At 38.2% G+C, this 21,289-nt stretch overlaps 1 protein-coding gene across 13 annotated transcripts in view; it reads right to left on the bottom strand.

The window, feature by feature from the left end:
* The window catches only part of ZMYM6 (zinc finger MYM-type containing 6), a 44,043-nt gene that overhangs the window by 18,879 nt on the left and 3,875 nt on the right, over nucleotides 1-21,289 (bottom strand). For 7 of the 13 annotated variants that reach the window (XM_082833580.1, XM_082833575.1, XM_082833578.1 and 4 more), the window contains 8 exons: nucleotides 13,113-13,212; nucleotides 12,059-12,308; nucleotides 8,747-8,921; nucleotides 8,459-8,650; nucleotides 3,795-3,945; nucleotides 2,755-2,870; nucleotides 1,667-1,942; nucleotides 1,344-1,494 (listed from right to left, as the gene is read on the bottom strand). In XM_082833580.1, the coding sequence (XP_082689706.1) occupies nucleotides 1,344-1,494; nucleotides 1,667-1,942; nucleotides 2,755-2,870; nucleotides 3,795-3,945; nucleotides 8,459-8,650; nucleotides 8,747-8,921; nucleotides 12,059-12,308; nucleotides 13,113-13,212 (1,411 nt within the window). Of the gene's footprint in view, nucleotides 1-1,343; nucleotides 1,495-1,666; nucleotides 1,943-2,754; nucleotides 2,871-3,794; nucleotides 3,946-8,458; nucleotides 8,651-8,746; nucleotides 8,922-12,058; nucleotides 12,309-12,909; nucleotides 13,091-13,112; nucleotides 13,280-21,289 lie in introns of those variants that run through there. The other 6 variants (XM_082833583.1, XM_082833585.1, XM_082833587.1 and 3 more) reach the window with 5 other exon arrangements.

Below are 21,289 nucleotides of genomic sequence, written 5' to 3'. Positions count from 1 at the left end.
CAAAACACAAACAAACAAACAAACAAAAAAAAGAACGTCTTCCTTACGTTTAAGTAGAGAATTGCATGCAGAAATACAGTCAAGGTTGTTTTCGCTTAACTTATGTGGAACCCAAACATCAAAGCGATTAACGTAAGCAACGTGGTGCAAATGATTTTCAATGCTTGATTTGGATATTTTGAGTATGTCAGCTGTCTCCCGCGTGGTATAACATTGATTGTTCTCAATGTCTCAATTTGATCACTATCAACTTCAACTGGTCTACCCAACCGTGGAGCATCGTCCAGAGAGAAATCTCCAGCACGAAACTTCGCAAACCACTTTGACACATTCGATCAGTCACAGCACCTTCTCCATACACTGCGCAAATCTTCTTTTTGTGTTTCAGTTGCATTTTTACCTTCCTTGAAATAATAAAGCATAATATGCCAAAAATGCTTTTTTCTTCCATCTTCAATATTAAAATGGTTACATAAAAATTCACCAATTTTTAAATTTTTTTAATTTTTGCCCACGTCGGATCTTAGTTGTGGCACACAGAATCTTCGTTGAGGCATGCGAGATCTTCTCGTTGCAGCACGCAGGCTTCTCTCCAGTTGTGGCATGCGGGTTTTCTCTTCTCTAGTTGTGGCACGCAGGCTCCAGGGCACGTGGGCTCTGTAGTTTGCAGCACACAGCCTCTCTAGTTGAGGTGCGCAAGCTCAGTAGTTGTGGCGCATGGGCTTAGTTGCCCTGAGGCACGTGGAACCTTAGTTCCCTGATCAGGAATCAAACCCGTGCCCCCTACGTTGAAAGGTGGATTCTTTACTACTAGACTACCAGGGAAGTCCCCCAAAATTCACCAATTTTGATAAGTCTTTTTTTAAATGCACGCTGATATGACAGCTGTCACATACAATCTAACAAAATTGTTTCGAATGAAGTTAAAGAAAACTAAGTGCTACTAGAGCCATCATACAGAAAAAAACGAAGCAACCTTTTGGCCAACCCAATATAAAAGTTTCTTAAGCCAAGAAGCAGTAATTGCCTAAGTACCCTCTTTATGAATGGGTGCAAAAACAGAAAGATCTCTGAAGTCACAGCTAAACTTACAAAGAGATTTTCTATATACGAATACCATTGACCTAATTATATTTTGAAAGTTTTTCTTTATTGAGATTATTATAACATTTAAAAGGATAGACTTTAACGTGAATTAAGTATAAACTCAATAAAAAAGCTTCAAATTATACTTCATAAAAGAAATTACTTGAAAATTAATTGTGGATTAACAGCTCAACTCATCATGAATTACTTCATAACAACCATATGCTCTGTGGCCAAAACTGAGCTTTTTTCTTTACCTTCACTACAGAATGGCTTATCAACCCCTGAGAATCGTACAGTCTCCTTTATAATTTTCTGCAGTTTACAGTAGTCACACATTGCCATAACTTTATTTCTCTTTTTGTATTCATCAGAGCAAATCTTGCCACAAAACAGAAACATTTTACCCTGCAGAGGAAGAACAGTCATTAATATCTAATTAAATTAAACAGTTGCTTTATTGTTAAGAAATCCTTTTCTTTCTCATTTCAAAGCAAACCAAGGGACTGTCAAAGATGAAAAGACAAAAATACTTCTTTAGATAAACTCATATTCAATCCCTTCCACGATCTCTCTTTACCTTGTAGAAAAGAAGTTCTGGTTTTGTGGCAAACAGATGGTTACAGTGCTGACACTTGAGTTTAACAACTGTATGGGTTAAAGCAACTTGCTGGGACTGAGCAGAAGGAGGCTGGAGATTGGCTGCGGCAGAGCCACTGACGGAGCTGGGGGAAACGGCAGAGGTGTTACCTCCTCCTGCTGACACTGCTGACCCAGAGGGTGGACTTACAACCACGTGGCCCTGAGACAAGGGCACTGCTGAAGAGTTTGTTCCTTTTGGCTTGTTAAATACATTCTGAATGAATACAAATAAGGCAAAGATTTTATCAACTGAAAAATAAGGTAACTTGATCAATTTCATTTTCTCATTTTAATAAATTAATTCCCCCCAAACGTTTCTTGAAAATTTTATTGAGTAGTTCACAGAAAGAGTTGAAATGGCATACTTCCAGAATAGGACTGAGAAATGCAACATTAAAAGATTGAGGACTAAAATTCAGGCTTTCCAGACAAAGATCTCTAGTACATGACTAATTAATATATTAGAGCAGGCCTCTCCTTTCCCCCAAGATACCCCTTCACCTGCACTCCCATTACCAACCAGCCTCTCATGGCTATTAAGAGCACAGTGGCCACCAGTAGTCTCTTTCTCCCTGGTGCCAGGGATACTACATCAGGCATCTTCCCACCCAGGAGGATGGGAAACTCTACCCTTTCCCTGTGTATCAGAGAGAAGAGAATGGGACAAGTAAGTGGAAGCTTCCATATCCACACCAGGAGTCATTATGTATCTGGCCCAGGATGAAACGAAGGGACACATGAGCACATCACCATGCCACCTATCCAAACCATAGCCTAGCTTCCATTCTTTTGAAAGGGAGAGAGCCAAGGGAGAAAGTGGGAGAGAAAGGTAGTTTAGGTGAGCACTCTGAATTAAGAAGGACTGAGGGTCAAATCTTGGGCTCAGACATTTTGCAGAAATGACCTCACAGCTGAATAGAATTTTTTTCTTTCTAACTTAATAAGCATGGTCCTTCAGCAGTTAACATTTGCCATAGACCAATGCCTAAGAGAACTGCAAGGGTAAAGTACTACCTTAGGTCATACCTGGAAAGCCACCACACAACTGGAGCTGCAGAAGCTGTATATAGTTCCATTGGACATGGCTAGGTGATACTGAGGGACTGCTGAGGTTTTGCAACTATGACACAAAACCTGGACACCTTGGTAGCAAAAAATTAAAACCAATGAGTAAGTTACACAGATGAACAAATGATCCAAAAATGTATTAGGAGAGTAAAAAAACCAAATATTCAGTAATATGCAAAACAAAAATGAAGGAACTTTACAATAATATGTAAAGCTAACCTCAATTAAGTCCCACTTACGCAAAAATTAACTTGGAACTTATACGTGTTTTTTCTCTCTTTTCACATATGAAATTACAAAATAAATACTTCAGTCAAGAGAATCACTGAAAAACTTTGTCACTTAAAAATCAGCTCTTGGGCTTCCCTGGTGGCGCAGTGGTTGAGAGTCCGCCTGCCGATGCAGGAAACGCGGGTTCGTGCCCCGGTCCGGGAAGATCCCACATGCCGCAAAGCGGCTGGGCCCGTGAGCCATGGCCGCTGAGCCTGTGTGTCCGGAGCCTATGCTCCGCAACGGGAGAGGCCACAACAGTGAGAGGCCTGCGTATCGCAAAAAAAAAAAAAAAAATCAGCTCTTTGTGGGACTTCCCTGGTGGTCCAGTGATTAAGAATCCGCCTTCCAATGTAGGGAACATGGGTTTGATCCCTGGTGGGGGAACTAAGATCCCACATGCCACGGGGCAACTAAGCCCACGCGCCACAACTATTCAGCCCGTGTGCCACAACTAGAGAGAAGCCTGCGCACCACCACAAAATATCTCACATGCCGCAACTAAGACCCGACGCAGCCTAAAATAAATTAATTAATTACTTAAAAAGAATACTGCATGGATCCTTCAAAGAAAATAAAAATAAAAATCAGCTCTTTGAAACTAAAATAACCTTGGGTCTTTATTTAACTACATAGATCAGTTTAGTTTGTAACGAAGTGAAAGAAAAGCAGTCACATTCTTCTTTATTAGTTACAAAATCTATAAATTTATCAAACTTAAACATTACCTGAAGAAATAACTGTCTTAACTCTGTAAGCAGATAAGCAATTAATAGAGCAGAAAAGCTCTGTTTTTCCTGAGTCGTTCGTAGTCTCAATCATTTCAGCTGAGGGCCTCAATGATTTCCCCAAGGCATATGGAGGAGTTTGGGCTGAATTCTATTAAAATAAAATAAGATTTAGATACCTAGTACAAGCACACGTATATATACATGGTTTAAGGAAAGGAAAAGAAAAGCTACCTACAACCAAAGCCTTTGGCTAAAATATTTGAGCATGACAATGATAGCAGCTACACTAAGTACAGACTTTCCTAAAAGTTGGGATGTAGGAAAAATAAGTTCTTTCAGACAATAATACAGGCATACCTCATTTTATTGTGCTTCACTTTATTATGCTTTGCAGATACTGCATTTTTTACAAATTGAAGATCTGTGGCAACCCTGTGTCTATCAGCACCATTTTTCCAACAGCATTTGCTCACTGCGTCACATTTTGGTAATTCCCACAATATTTCAAAATTTTTCATTATTATTGTATATTTTATGGTGATCTGTAATCAGTGATCTTTGATGTTACCACTGTAACTATTTTGGGGCACCATAAACCATGCCCATTTAAGACTAGCTAAATTGATAAACGTTGTATGTGTTCTGACTGCTCCACTGACCAGCTATTTCCCATCTCTCTCCCCCTTCTCAGGCCTCCCTATTCCCTGAGACACAACAATATTGAAATTAGGCCAGTTAATAACCCTACAATGGTCTCTAGGTAGTCAAGTGAAAGGAACAGTTACACGTTTCTCACTTCAAATCAAAAGCTAGAAATGACTAAACTTAGTGAGGAAGGCAAGTGGAAAGCTAAGAGAGGCCTAAGGCTAGGCCTCTTGTGCCAGTTAGCCAAGTTGTAAATGCAAAGGAGAAGTTCTTGAAGGAAATTAAAAGTGCTACTCCAGTGAAGACACAAATGATAAGAAAGCAAAACAGTCTTACTGCTGATATGGATAAAGTTTTAGTGTCTGGACAGAAGATCAAACCAGCCACAATATTCCCTTAAGCCAAAGCCTAATTCAAAGCAAGGCCCTACCTCTCTTTAATTCTATGAAGGCTGAGACAGGTGAGGAAGCTGCAGAAGAAAAGTCTGAAGGTGGCAGAGGTTGGTTCATGAGTTTTAAGGAAAGAAGCCATCTCTAAAACATCAAAGTACAATGTGAAGCAGCAAGTGCTGATGCGGAAGCTACAAGTTATTCAGAAGATCTAGCTAAGATAATTAATGAAGGTGGCTACATTAAACAACAGATTTTCAATGCAGATGAAATAGCCTTCCATTGGAAGAAGATTCCATCTAGGACTTTCATGCTAGAGAGAAGTCAATGCCTGGCTTCAAAGCTTCAAGGACAGGCCAACTCTCTTGTTAGGGGCTACTGCACCTGGTGACTTTAAGTTGAAGCCAATGCTCATTTATTATTCTAAAAATCCTAGGGCCCTTAAGAATTATGCTAAATCTACTCTGCCTGTGTTCTATAAATGGAAAAACAATGCCTAGATAACAGCACATCTGCTGACGACACGGTTTACTGAATATTTTATGCCCACTGTTGAGACCTACTCCTCAGAAGAAAAGATTCCTTTCAAAATATTATTGCTCATTGACAATGCATCTGGTCACCCAGGAGCTCTGATGGAGATGTACAATGATATTAATGTTGTTTTCACACCTGCTAACAAATCATCCATTCTGCAGCCCATGGATCAAAGAGTAATTTTGACTTTCAAGTCTTATTATTTAAGAAATACATTTCGTAACGCTATTGCTGCCATAGATAGTGATTCTTCTGATAGAGCTGGACAAAGTAAATTAAAAGCCTTCTGGAAAAGATTCACCATTCTAGATGACATTAAAAGCATAAGTGATTCATGGGAAGAGGTCAAAATATCTACATTAACAGGAGTTTAGAAGAAGTTGACTCCAACTATCATGGATGACTTTGAGGGGTTTAAGACGTCAGTGAATAAAGTAACTGCAGATTGGTGGAAATAGCAAGAGGACAAGAATTAGAGGTGAAGCCCGAAAGATGTGACTCAATTTCCACAATCTCAGGACAAAACTTTAATGAACAAGGAGTTGCTTCTTACGGCTGAGCAAAAACAAGTGGTGTCTTGAGATGGAATCTACTCCTGGTGAAGATGACTGTTGAAATGACAACAAAGGATTTAGAATATTACATAAATTTAGTTGATAAAGCAGCAACAGGGTTTGACAGGATTGATTCCCATTCTGAAAGAAGTTCTACTGAAGGTCAAATGCTATCAAACAGCTCTGCATACCACAGAGAAATCGTTTATGAAAGGAAGAGTCAATCCATGCAGCAAACTTAATTGTCTTATTTTAAGAAACTGCCACAGCCACCCCAGCCTTCAGTAATCACCACCCTGAGCAGTCGGCAGTCATCAACATCGAGGCAAGACCCTCCACCAGCAAAAAGATTACAACTCGCTGAAGGCTCAGAGGAATGTTAGCATTTTTAAGCAATAAAGCATTTTTAAATTAAGGTATGCACATTTTTTTTTAAGACATAATGTTATCGCACACTTCACAGACTACAGTATAGTGTAAACATAACTGTTATATGCACTGGGAAACCAAAAATTTGTGTGTCACTTTATTGCATTATTTGCTTTATTGTGGTGGTCTGTAACTGAACATGCAATATCTCTGAGGTATGTCTATAAATGCCCTCTCTTTCTAAAGGTGAAGAAAAGACATAATCTATCTAAGTTAGTTATCTAGTGAGCTGCTTTCCTAGCTACAGAAACTGGATGAACTCAATCACATGTCTCTAAAACTCTTAACTGATGAAATGTCTATAAACACTATTTTAGAATTATTTAAGGATTAGCTCTTTACTTTTTGAAAGGACCCACATAGACCTGAAACATACCTCTTTCAACCAAGAATGTATATCAATTATATATATATGTATATATATAAATTATATTCGTGTGTATGTGTATATAAGAATTGATACATATAATCTTGCCTTATCGCAGTGGTCTAGAACCAAACCCACAATATTTCTGAGGTATGCCTGTAAAATGTAAACTGAAAAATATTAGTAACTACTCATCTATATTAGCAACAACAAAACACATTAAAAGTAATAACTAATTAGTCATAACATACTTCTCTCATCACAAATAATCAGAGAGGACCAAGTAATCCATGAACCGAAGGACCACCCTCAGGACAGACTTGGACATCAATCTAGGATAGAGTCTACCACCTTGAAGGTAACTTAACTAGGAAGACTCTTTATCAGGAGATAGAAAAGATGTTTAATGTATATTAGGAGATTCTACAGAACTACCTGTAGTTCAAGCTGAGTTTCATAATAAAATTTGCCTGTAAGGTTATTCATGTTTTAAGAAACAACAACAATAATAATGCTACCATTTATATAAATTACCAATGTTATTACTTACTGAGTGCTTACCATGAGCAGGCCCCACACTAAGCAATTTGTATACACTATACCATAAAATCCTTTCAATAACATAGTGAGATACTTTAAAAAAATTATATATATTTTTTAATTTAAACAAACTTTAAATTAACAAATAAACAATAAAGTAGGAGACTAAACTTACTTCATCTGGCTCCTAAGTCCAAGCTCCTAACTGCTACCCTGTCACTGACACAATATAAGGTATTTTAGTAATGAATTAAATAGGGAAGTAAAAGGTAGGAAAATATAAATTGCAAAGTTACAATACATAATCTTCCTGGTAAAAGACGAACATCATTCATGCAGTTGATAGGGTATAATACCAGTAACAAAATCAGGAATGGAAATGATTTTTGGAATACATATATATATGTATATATATACACACACACATATATATAAAACATGGATTTTATTCTTGTGAAAGTAGTAGCCAGACTGCAAAAAGTGGCTAAGTTTCTAGAAAAGAGATACTTTCCAAAGATGAACATCTATTACCAACTGCTCAAAGGAATTAAAAATAAACCAAACATCCTAACTGAAAAAAACTTTTAATTATCATTTATACCTGTTTAAAAAATAACTTTTTAAAGACCCCATATTATTCAGCAATAATTAAACTGACACAAATTAATATATTTAGTAACGAAACTAATAAATAAAATTAGCTAAAATTTAAAAAAGGCAGTTGGAAAATAGAAAAAAGAAAACAAAAAAGCTACAGTATTCTAATAAGGCAATGTTGCCAGAATAATTACAATTCATTCCAAAACACATTTAAAATATATATTTTCTAAAAGGAAAAAGATGTTTTATATTTGCTGATTGTATCTTTTAACTCTTGGTCATAGTTTATTCACAATAATATGGGGTTTTCTTCACTATCAATATGTCACAGAATATTTCAGACTCATAGCAAATCATGAAATTATATTTGTGAATTCTTGGCCATGAAGGAAACCCTAAAAAATGACCTAGTTCACCTATATCATCTCACTGTCAAATCAACCCTTACAGCATCAGAATCTATCGCATTTTTCAGGAGGGGAAATCACACACCAAGATCAACTGATGGGAAGAGCTCACTCTTTTACGCTGCACTTCATCCCTGTGCAGCCATCTCAGAAGGGGTAAGCCCAACTGTACACAACAGACTGATATTCATACCTGTTTATATGCTGTGATACTTGTTGAACTAAAAACCTTCTGGGACTGGCAAGGACCAGAGCTACTATAGCAATAGCTTCCACAGTTCTCACAACAGTTCATGGTAAGGTTGTTGGTAGAATGAAATTTTGAAAAACAGGCATCACTACAAAGACCATGTACCACATTTTGATATTTAACTTCAAATCGAATCTAGGAAATAAAAACATACAGATACAAAATAAGCAAAGCCGGTTAAAAACATCTAATCTGTGAAGAGAATCCCAATAAAGGTGAAATTCAACTTACATCAGCATTCTTCTGACACATACTGCACCTAGTTGAAATGCTATTGGTATATATGGTAACAACAGGTTTTTTCTTTAGCTCATAAGAAGAAAGGCATGATTGGCTGCAGAAATCTTTGCTAGGAGAGGAATTTTCAAATCGGGTTGTGATCACATCCTTTGGATTTAAAATGTCTCTAAAAATAAATAACAAAGGCAAAATGAAATGTGTTCTTCGTAATTGTAATTTCTTCCTCTTTGTGAGCTAAAATAACTACATTTACTAAGGGCAGCTATTGTATAGTAGTAAATGGGTAGCCCTGGAAAAGGCATCTGGGAAACTGGGTTTGATGATTAGTTCTATTACTTATCATCTGAGTGACAATGAGTGAGGCAATTACTGTCTCAATTTCCTCATGTATAAAACGGAGTTTATAATACTGAATTCATAGATGTGTTGAAGGAGAGCTACATTTAAAATATATCTAGCCAGATGCTCATGAAAAAAACATTGAGGCTTCCAGCTCCAACCAACTTTCATCCACTGGAGCCAACAGAACAAGTGGCCATCCCACAACTCCAGACCATAAAACACTTGTCCTCTTACTACCCAGTAGCTGCCAAGAGTAGAAACATGAATGAAATAAGGAATGAAAAAACTTTTTATTTAAATGTAAGATTTGGGAAACAGATGAACTACCAAAGATTAGCATTAAAAATTAGCATGGTATATAAATCTTCACTATAACTGAAGAGGCCAAAGAAACAAATGACAGACAAAAGCGCTATTAAGGCTTGGTATCAGAGGACAGATGGAAACAAGAATGAAACAAAAAGAATACAAATAACTGAGTTGTTCTATGAGACTTGTAGAGTTATTCTGTAAGAGCTAATTGTTACAATAAGCACTGCCAGTAAAAACAGAGACTAAGTTATTGCCATTCTTCTGACAAGTATAAAAACTGAAGGAAATAGTCATTAATTAGAAACACTAGTTTCTAATTAATGACCACACAGTAAAGAAAATTAATGGCAATAATATTATGTACTACAATAATGTACTGGGTAATTTCTATGTGCCACACACTGGTCTCTTTACTCAAATTATCCAATTTAATTATCAAAAAACTCTGTAAGGTAAGTATTATTAGGACACCAAATCAGAAAGGTTAAATAATGACTTGCCAAAGTCATTCAGCTGGTAAGCAGTGAAGCCAGAATACAAATCGAGGCAGTCTGATTCTACAGTCCATGGACTTCATCATTCCACTATTCTGCCTTCCATCCTGCACCTTTATTATACAGAACTCCATGGTAAACTACAAAAGAATAACAACAGCAACAGGGACTTCCCTGGTGGTCCAGTGGTTAAGACTCCGTGCTCCCAATGCAGGGGGCTCAGGTTTGATCCCTGGTCAGGGAACTAAGATCCCACATGCTAAGATCCTGCATGCCGCACCACACAGCCAAAATAAAAAAAATTAAAAATATAAAAAAACAGCAATAGAGCACTACTTTAATGTTCTAAAACTCACCTAGCCTTACTAATATGACAGTGAATCTTGGAAACCAAGTGGATATGCCTACATGCAGATGAAGTATTATTTTTGAAAAGTAATTTTTCTACTAAAATGAAAGCAATTAAGAATTTTATTTAATAATGTAAATCTGCCAGTGCTCTGTATATATAAGTAAACCAATGAGAATGACTTTTTAATGAAAATCTGTGCACATAAATATAAATGCATTCTAAACTTTATACATCCAAATATATGTTACATCTTAACATTCACCTTAGAGAAACCATACCTCTCCCAACAACATGGCTCAAACATTTTTTCTAATTTCTTTTAGTTTATAAGAACTCTAAGCACAACTTTTTAATTTTATAGTCAGAGACCATGTTTAACAGTATGACTCAGTTTAATCATCTACACTAGTCAGCTGGTAAGACATCAAGTAACTTTTGGCAATGTGCAAAAATCAAACCCCAGCTTGAAAGATAGATTTATCACCTAACTTAGTCTAAAGGAATGTTTCACAGCCTCTGAAGGCAATGCAAAATCAAGAGACAAAAAAAAATTTTGAATAACAACAGCATTGTGGTAAAAAGCCAATGACAAGAGTCTCTACTTTTAAGAGAATATGTATTTGTATGTATAGGCAGTGTTATGTTCTTTAAAATTTAATTAATTTCCTTTTGATATTTGATATGTTGAGACTGAATATCTAAAAACAAAAAACTAAATTTACTCTTCCAGATCAGTTTCATGAGAATGACATAAAAGAGTTAAAGTAAGGTATTAGAGGGGCATTTTGGAACAAAACTAAATTTGAATATTTAAGTAAAATGTTTTAAAATGCCTCTTTCCTTTTAGTTGGGGATTTCCATTTTAACAGGATCTACTTTTAGACACCTAAGGCCAACACACCAAGCAGATAAAGAAACTATCATATATCGCCAAAGACAAAATAGAGACCTATAAATTATGTTAAATATACATAATACCAAATTTATTATTAAAAATAGTAGGATCCCACTTATTAAGCATTTGCTATGTGCTAGGTCCTGTGCCAACACTGTCTCATTAAAACCTGAGGAAATAGATATTATTTACCAATGAAGAAACTAAGGCTTAGAAAGGTTAAATATCTGGCCCAAGGTCATATAGCTGGTAAGTGATAGAGCTACAATCTAAAATCAAGCTCTTAACTTTCCTTGCTCTACATTAGTGACTACTGACAAGACACTGTATTCCTAGAATTGCACTACCACACAAATAGGTAAAACGTGTCAAATTCTTCAAACTTACTGAGGCAGAGAAAGAAGTTTATATAACTTCATTGCTATTTCTTCCTCTCTCTGCATCTATGCATTATTATAAAGTAACAATGACCCCCAACAAAAGCTCACAAGGACTTTTCAGGAATAAATGCATTATTTTTGTGGCCATTTACCTTCTAAAGAATTAAATAACTTTCATATACTATTATACGGGTGATATTATTTCATTCTATACTTCAATAACATTCAAGATAACAATTTTGAATATTGTTGTCTACAATTACAGTAGACGTACAATATAGGAGTGGTCCTATAGTTTCTCACAAATAATTTATTTCTTTCTAATTGAAAGAGATAGGAAAACTGGTCTAAACAATACTTTTTTACATCAAGTCACTTATTTAACTTTACAAAACTTTAGAATTTGCAAACTTCTCAATTAGCTAAAAAGTATTTCCAGGGAAATGAGCTAAAGAGATTTAAAATAGCAATAGCATATTTGAACTAAAAACACTTAAAAAGTAAGGGATATAATTAAGAATTTCATACTTTGAGCAGTTTGCACAGGTTTTCTTGGGAGGAGGTGGTAGGCAGACAGGTGAAGAATATCCGATGATGCACCTTGTGGAGCAAAAGAGCTGAGTAGATCCTGTCTTATGAAATGCAGTTTGCCCCTTATAAAGCATTTTTTTGCAACCAGAACAAAAAACCTGAATAGCTACGGCTGGAACTGAAGGAAGCGATATATTTGGGCCAGATGATGCAAGAGAGAGCTGAAAGCCTGGGGTCAACTGTTGGGCTATAAAAACAAAATAAGAAAAAACAACAACAACAACAAAAACTGTTTTCACATCAACATGAACATATATACATTCTCTATTTTTTAGGACAAATTCCCTCAGTCTTGAAATCCAATATTGAGGCAATAACCACTCTAAAACAGGCAGCTTCAAACTTTTTAACCATGACACATAGTTAGAACTACATTTCACATTATAACCCAAGAGACACACACATACATCTGTATGTGCATGTGTGTGTATATGTATATAAAATTTAATAACTGAAACAGTAGTTTCATGAAATAATATGCTTCCTTACTATATGCACCACACTCTGATATACAGTTGACCCTTAAACAACTCAGAGGTTAGGGGCGCCGACCCCACGCAGTCAAAAATCCGTGTCCTGCTATCTCTGTCTCAAAAACAAAAGAATTGATAAATGACTCATCCAAGGGCAGGAAGCTGAAACAGTCTGGATAGAATCAGGACTCAAACTCTAGTTCTTCTGATTCCACATATTGTGATCTCCAATAGAACATAAAAATGTCCCCACACTTAGTTAATTTACAGTCCTGTAGAATACCTGTAGGTACTATGTTTATTGAAAAAAATCACCTGTAAGTGGAACTGCGTAGTTCAAACCCATGTTGTTCAAGGACCAACTGTAATTATATTCCACTTTTTAAAATACTGGTCAAGACCAGCTAGCCAGTTTGAAAAGCACTGCTTTGTCTAAAGGAAGAAAAAGACTTACATGAGGTACTTTCCCTCAATTCTACTGGTCAGAATATAACAAATACTGATTCTAACTAACTTACAGTTCTGTTTCTTACCAAGAGGACTGTCACTGACTGAAAAGACAGCACTAATTTTCAGTTCACTTTCTTGAGTTTTCGGCTTTGAAGCATGTACATATTCCTTAAAGAAAAAAAGAAGAGAGAAATGAATACAGTGTTAGTACTGAGGAAACTAGAAATTCAAACAAAAAAATAACTCTGTCATATTCATCTCTTCTACATTATAGTCGTAATCGCCTTCAAATACCTCAAAAGTCAAAATTTACAAGTTATTAGACTAGATTTAATCTTTTTCTTTCTTTTTTTTTGGCTGCATTGGGTGTTCGTTGCTGCGCGCAGGCTTTTTCTAGTTGCGGCGAGCATGGGCTACTCTTTGTTGCGGTGGGCAGGCTTCTCATTGAGATGGCTTCTCTTGTTGCAGAGCACAGGCTCTAGATGCACAGGCTTCAGTAGTTGTAGCACACAGGCTCAGTAGTGTGGCTCGCGGGCTGTAGAGCACAGGCTCAGCAGTTGTGGCACACAGGCTTAGTTGCTCCGCAGCATGTGTGATCTTCCCAGACCAGGGCTCAAACCTGTGTACCCTGCATTGGCAGGCGGATTCTTAACCACTGCACCACCAGGGAAGCCCTAGATTTAATCTTTACAAAAAGGATCTTTAGAACTGAAGAATCTTTTATGATAGTTATATCTACTTCTCAAATGTAATCTTGTTATATGGGAGTAATACACAGCTATTTCAATGCTGAGCACTACCCCTTTTATAGGCTGTGTTTATAACGGAGCAATAAATGAAATTAAATCTGAATGATTTAGAGTTTGGATCAAATTAGTAATTTTAGCCAACAGATTTGCAAGTGGCATATCTCTTAATGTCAGAAGACACGAGTTTCAATGCAATCTGCTCATTATACAAAAAATCAACACAGCCTAAATCAGGTTTATCTTTAATGTATTCTTCAAAATGCTTTAAAATAACACGTAATCATGAAAGAAATTAAAGTACATATACCTAACTTGAAAAAGAGTGCCCTTTATTCTGAGATCAGAACTACCCTACATTTTGGAGCGGCGGGGGGGGGGGGGGGGGGGGTTGTTAAAACAGCCTTACGTATTTCAAATAAAGTTTATTTATTTTTTTAAATGACGGTGTTCTTTTTTTTTTTAGTTACAGTATTTTATTTATTTTATTTGTGACTGCGTTGGGTCTTCGTTGCTGTGCGCAGGCTTTCTCTAGTTGTGGCGAGTGGAGGCTCCTCTTCGTTGCAGTGCGCAGGCTTCTCATTGCGGTGGCTTCTCTTGTTGCAGAGCACGGGCTCTAGGCACGTGGGCTTCAGTAGTTGTGGCTCATGGGCTCTGTAGTTGTGGTGCATGGGCTCAGTAGTTGTGGCATGCGGGCTTCAGTAGTTGTGGTTTGCAGGCTCTAGAGCACAGGCTCAGTAATTGTGGTACACGGGCTTAGCTGCTTCATGGCATGTGGGATCTTCCCGGACCAGGGCTCGAACCCGTGTGGCCTGCACTGGCAGGCGGATTCTTAACCACTGCGCCACCAGGGAAGCCCTCAAAGTTTTTTGTTTTTTTTTTTTGCGGTACGCGGGCCTCTCACTGTTGTGGCCTCTCCCATTGCAGAGCACAGGCTCTGGATGCGCAGGCTCAGCGGCCATGGCTCACGGGCCTAGCCGCTCTGCGGCATGTGGGATCTTCCCAGACCGGGGCACAAACCCATGTCCCCTGCATCGGCAGGTGGACTCTCAACCACTGCGCCACCAGGGAAGCCCGCCCTCAAAGTTTTTTGAAACAATGGTGATAATAAATGGTAGTTGTATTTTTAATCTCCCTGTACTTAGCAAAATAAATGACAAATGTATCAGTTCCCAAAGTTACTTTGGAATTTCTTTAGAATATTAAATGCCAAAGATTAAGAACCACTGCATTAATTTACCACTTCCCATGATGTACGTTATGGCACCAAACAAACTGCTGCCTATAAGGTAAGAATTATTGAACCTTCTTTATGGATGAGGAAAGTGAGGCTTAGAGATGTTCATCAACTTGTCCAAGGTCACAAAGATACTAAGTGCACAGATGGGAATCAAACCCAGGTCTCTCTGTTTCAAAATCCATGCTGCCACCCTCCTAAATGTACAAATACAATATAACATAATTACTATAATGAATTCAAACTCTGGTCCCCAATGGAAATTAAGTTCCCCTGTTGTAGCTTCTCCCATCTCCTTTCACTCACAGCACTTGTCATAATACATCATATCATATTTATTTGGGTGATAATCTGTTTAATGTCTAACACCCCTCCTCCTCCCCCACACATACACTAGACCAAAAGGACCATGTCCACTAGGGACAGGGACCATATCTGTTTTTCCACCTCTGTACATTCAACACCCAGCACAGTCAACATAACAAAGAAGACTATGGGTTCCCGGAGCAGACAGAAACAGGTATGATCCTGGTTCTTTTTTTTTTTTTTTTTTTTTTTGCAGTGGGGTGGCCGGGCACCAACACAACTTGATACATTTGACTGTATAGGACAATGGTTACAGAACACAAAGATTCAGAAAGACCCACTGCTTGGGCCCAACAAAAGACAATATTCGCCCTCTGAATTCATAGTCCTCGGGGCTGCAAGGAGGACAGGCTTTTTCCTACATGCCTCTGGTAGAAGGTCCATGACAGTACTCAGTAGAGCCACATCTGAGGCTAGCTGTATGCAGTGGGTGGATAAGACAGGACAGCCTCATTTCAATTACTTGGGTGCGACCCTGAAGACACAGATGTGGATGGCTGAGTTGTTGTAGATCTGGGTCAGCAGCGCTCACGTGTAAGTCTCTGGTTCCAGTTCAACGACAAGCTCCACAGTGGAGGTACTGGCACCACCTGCTGGGACCTGAAGCTGCCAGCCTGAAGCTGTAGGGCAATGTTGATGGTGCAGTTGATGGCCAGTGCATGTAGATCTCAGTGCATGAGTTCTGACCCCATGCCCGTCCGTCCAGCAGTTTCTGGCAGTGGGCCAGCTGGGCCTTAACGTCAGTCTTCATGTTGACAGAAATGTCATTGGGCTTCCGGTGCAGGCAGTGGGGAAGCCGCTTCCACAGGGTGTACTAAACCGGGTCCAGCACAGCCTCGATGGCCCCGCGGGGCTCTCCATTTTCAGCCATGCTGTGTGCCTCCCTCCGGTCCACAGTGTCCTCCACGCGCATGTGGCCCACTCCCCTGCCAGGCCACTCAAGCATTGCGCCAACCAGCCAGAATACAGAATGCTGCCCATGACCCCAAGGCCCCAAGAAGGGGAGAAAAGGAAAGGGGTATGCCGCAGGAATGCCAGAACACTAGCGACCCCGGTTCTTAAACAAGTTATTTAACCTTTCTCAGTTTCAACTTCCTTATTATCTTTATTATTATTATTATTATTATCTTTATTATCTTTATTATCTTATCTATAAAGATAATATTATCTAACCCACTGGACTAGATTTATGGGGGATAAATGATTTAATACAAATAAAGTATGTAGTGTGATGCCTTACAGTTAGCCAGAAGTTAAACATGATTTAAGAACAAAAATGCTAGCTCTTACTATTTTCATAATTATGACATTGAATAAATATTTGTTGAATGAATGAATCTAAATTAATTCAATTCAAAGTGGACATTCAAGTTCATTCAATTCAAATGTTCTTAAACATTATACTCAAATAACAATATTTACTTATTGGCACTTGCAAAAAGAGGAGGAAGTTAAAAGTACCTATATACACCTCCTTCAACTTACCAAAAAGAACACTTAAGACTCAATAAAAAATTGTCTTACCATCAATTCAATCTCTAGTATTTTTCTAATATGCCTGTTACATTTCCCTAGTCAGTTTCTTTCACTTCATAAAGTAACTGTTCCACACCTCCATCACTCATAAGTCCCAACCCCACATACTTCCTGCTCGGTAATGTTTCTATTTCACCAAGAAAATAGAAGCAGCTAAGTAAGAATTCCTGCAACATTCTGATTCCCCCCCCCTCCACCATGCCTACAAACTGATCAGCAAACTGTCCTTGAACCTTACAGAAAAAGGCAACCTTCTCAGTCATGACTAAAACAGCGCTTATGTTCAGGATCTCTTTCCCTCTCCCTTCTTACAGCACTTCATACTGTCTTTGTGTATCCTCAGCCTCTCTCTACCTTGTCAACTAAAAGCAGCATGAACTGTAAAGAGGCAAAAAGGTAGTTTATTTAGGTTCTTAGAATTGTAATTCAGGGATCACAGATTCTGGAAGAACCCAGAATAGTGTCCCAGTGGAGGAAAATGGGTAGAGGTTTTTATGGGGAAAAGGAGGAAGCTCACACAGGCTTACACAAGCTGTTTACCAAGAATTTGGATTGGACGATAAAACTGTTCTGTTCATACAATTGGGTTATCAAGCACGTCTCATCCATTACTAGGGAAAGGTATGGTTTCCTTAGTCCAGAAAGAATCCAGTTCTCAGCATTGTTCTTTCCTTTTGGCAACTCAGCAACTATTCAGCAGTTTTATGTTAGAGAGTTCAGCAAAAGTTCAGCATGGGCAGCAAATGTGGAGATCCTCAAGACAGTCTCAGTCATTCTTGCCTTTGTTCCTTTTACAACCTCCATATAGGTTTCTTCCCTTCGGCTTACAAGGAACCTATTCCCTAAGGAACTACTGCCCTCTCTTCTCTCTCCCTTTACAAGTGAACTTAGAGAAAAAGTATTCCATTCTTTCTCTACTTCCTCACTTTGATTCCCTCCTGAACACAATGCAATCAGGCTACTGCTTCAACTGAAGGTGTTTTAAGATAACCAATCATCTCACTATTGTGTAATTCAACAAACAATTTTAGGTTTTATCTTACTTGGCTTCTCAGATACATCTGACACTGCCAATGATTCCACTGGTTGTCTTCGGATTATGTTATTACTTCAATTCATCATTACTATTTCTTAGTATCCTTCATTGATCTTATATTCACCCCTGAAGTCAATGGTTCCAAATTCAGTGGCATCAGAAGCCCCTAAAAGTCTTATTAAGACATAGAGTGTTGGGTTTCAGCCTCAGAATTTCTGATTCAGCAGGTCTGGAGCAGGGCCCAAGAATATACGTTTTTAACAAGTTCCCAGGCAATGATGAGGCTGCTGCTTGAGGGACTACTTTGAAGCCATTTTGAAGCACTAAATTAATCTAGTTCCCAGTTTTCTATCCTGAGCTCTACTCTCTTTTCTCTACTTTTGTTCCCTGAACAATCTCATCCACCTTCATGACTTCAACTATCACCTATGTAGGGTCATCAGATATAGCAAATAAAAATATAAAATGACCAGTTAAATTTGAATTTCAAATAAACAACAAATAATTCTTTAGTATAAGTAAGTCCCAAACATTGCATGCAACATACTTATATGAAAAAATATTCATTGTTCATTTGGTAATCAAAGTTAACTGAGCAATCTACATTTTTATCTGGCAACACTATACCTACAGGTAGATAACTCTCTAATCTCTAAATACCACATCCATATGGGCAAATGCCTCCCAGTGCAAATTACCACTTGAATGTCCCACGAGCCCCTTAACACAACAGATTCCAATACTTATTACTTCCCCCCAAATCTTGTTCCTAGCCCCTCAGTAAATGGTACTGTCACAAACTCAACTTACTGAAGCCAGAAACCTCTTGAGTATTCCTGGATACTCCTTGACCCTCATACTTCATTTGCTATCTCTAAGTTGGATCAATTCTACCTGAACATCTAAAATCTATTCTCTTCTCCCACTTTACTACTGAAATACTCAACCACTAAACACACCACATTCTCTCACCCCTCCATGACTTGGCACATGCTCTTCTCTGTCTGAAGATCTTCATCAATTGCTATAACTCAAGCGCTACCCACCCTGTGAAGCCTTCCTCTCCTCCCTAGACAGACATAAGGGATCCTTTCCCTGTGCTCCCAATGCACCTTACACAATATTTAAAATTACAGTAATTACATAATACTGTGATTTTATATCTGTATAGAAGTGGCACAAAGCAACAGAAAGAATATATGCTTGAAGCCAGTCAAAACTAAGTTCCTGGGGTTCCCTGGTGGCGCAGTGGTTGAGAGTCCGCCTGCCAATGCAGGGGACACAGGTTCGTGCCCCGGTCCGGGAGGATCCCACATGCCGCAGAGCGGCTGGGCCCGTGAGCCATGGCCACCGGGCCTGTGCGTCCGGAGCCTGTGTTCCGCAACGGGAGAGGCCACAGCAGTGAGAGGCCCGCGTACCAAAAAAAAAAAAAAAAAAAAAACTAAGTTCCTATTCTAGCTCTGATGCTTCCTTTGAGTTTGTAAGTTACTTAACCTGTCCTTCCCTCAGTTCCCTCCTTTGTAAAATGGGGTAAGGATACTTCCCTCCTATGTTTGTAGAGTTTAAATGAGAATAGGTAAGACATACGTAGCATACCTTCTGGCAGGGAGAAGTCACCCAGCAAATAATTACCTCTCCCATTTCCATACCTTTATTCCCCCTTACACTATCAATTCTCTTGAGAGCAGAGGCCCTATCTTTTCATCTTTGTAGCTCCTCTGAAAACAAAATAACTAACAAAGCTTAGCATCCTAGTTAAGGGTTTGGGCTCTTGAACCAGACTGCCTGGGTTCAAATGCTAACTCACCCATTTACTAGTTGTGTTACATTTAGTCTAGCAAGTTACCATCTGTGTCTCTGTTTCCTTGTATGTAAAGTGGGAATAATAACATACTTAACTCATAGGGTTGTAAGCGTCACATGTAAACTGCTTACAATGGTGTTCAACAAGTGCTTTAGGTTATATAAACAGGAATAAAAGTCACTGAACGACTGAATGAGAGCTCAACTATAGCTTTAATATCCAGAACAGACCCTTAGTATATCATAAAATATTCAACTTTTCAATTTTTTGTCTATTTTCCAATATTCAAATACGACATGAAAAATTGCACATACTATTTGTTCAATTGGCTTTTCCACCATAGGTCACACTCTCAATCATGAAAAATTATAGCCTATTCACCTTGAAGCATTAATATAAACCAAAAGGAACTAAGTAGGTCCCTATCCACTTAAATTTACAATGTAAGCTGTTAACGGGATTTTCATTATCACAATTTTTATACAGAAAGAATACTCAATTAACTCACAGTACAATATTTCTTAAAATTTTATACTACAGGCAAGGTACGATGAAAGAAATATTGGATCTGGAATTTTAAAAAACTGGTTTTGTATCCCAGCTTTGCCATGAGACCTTGGTGAAGTCACTTATTCCTTCAGGCTCAGTTTCCTCATCTGTGAAACACAGCCTCTTTTATTTTAATTATTGAGCATGTGCCAGTCATTGTGCAAGGAACTGAGATCAAATAAGACCAGACCCAGGAAACCAAATTCATTGACCTCCAGATGCCATAATAAATGTAAAAGCACTACCTGATTTAAAAAAAAAGACAGAGAAAGAATGGCTAATTCTACCTGAGTGACAGTTAAACTATATCTTAAAAGAGGAGGAACTTTTTGCCAAGCTAAAGTATCCAGTTTAGGATACACAGGCAGAAGAAATGGCATGTGCAAAGGCAAGGAAATAAAAATCAACAGAATATACCTTCCTGTGAAATGCAAATAGTTTGCAGGAGCATAGATTAGAAAAGGTGGGAAGCACTACTGGGCATATATCCTGAGAAGACCATAATTCAAAAAGAGTCATGTACCACAATGTTCATTGCAGCTCTATTTACAATAGCCAGGACATGGAAGCAACCTAAGTGTCCATCAACAGATGAATGGATAAAGAAGATGTGGCACATATATACAATGGAATATTACTCAGCCATAAAAAGAAATGAAATTGAGTTATTTGTAGTGAGATGGATGGACCTAGAGTCCGTCATACAGAGTGAAGTCAGAAAGAGAAAAACAAATACTGTATGCTAACACATATATATGGAATCTTAAAAAAAAAGGTTCTGAAGAACCTAGGGGTAGGACAGGAATAAAGACACAGACATAGAGAATGGACTTGAGGACATGGGGAGAGGGAAGGGTAAGCTGGGACGAAGTGAGAGAGTGGCATTGACATATACACATTACCAAATGTAAAACAGATAGCTAATGGGAAGCAGCCACATAGCACAGGGAGATCAGCTCGGTGCTTTGTGT

The sequence above is a fragment of the Leucopleurus acutus genome, assembly GCF_964270905.1.
Source record: "Leucopleurus acutus genome assembly, chromosome: 2".
Taxonomy (NCBI): Eukaryota; Metazoa; Chordata; class Mammalia; order Artiodactyla; family Delphinidae; genus Leucopleurus; species Leucopleurus acutus.
The sequence above is the reverse complement of the archived record's forward strand: the minus strand, read 5'-3'. Positions and strand labels throughout refer to the sequence as shown.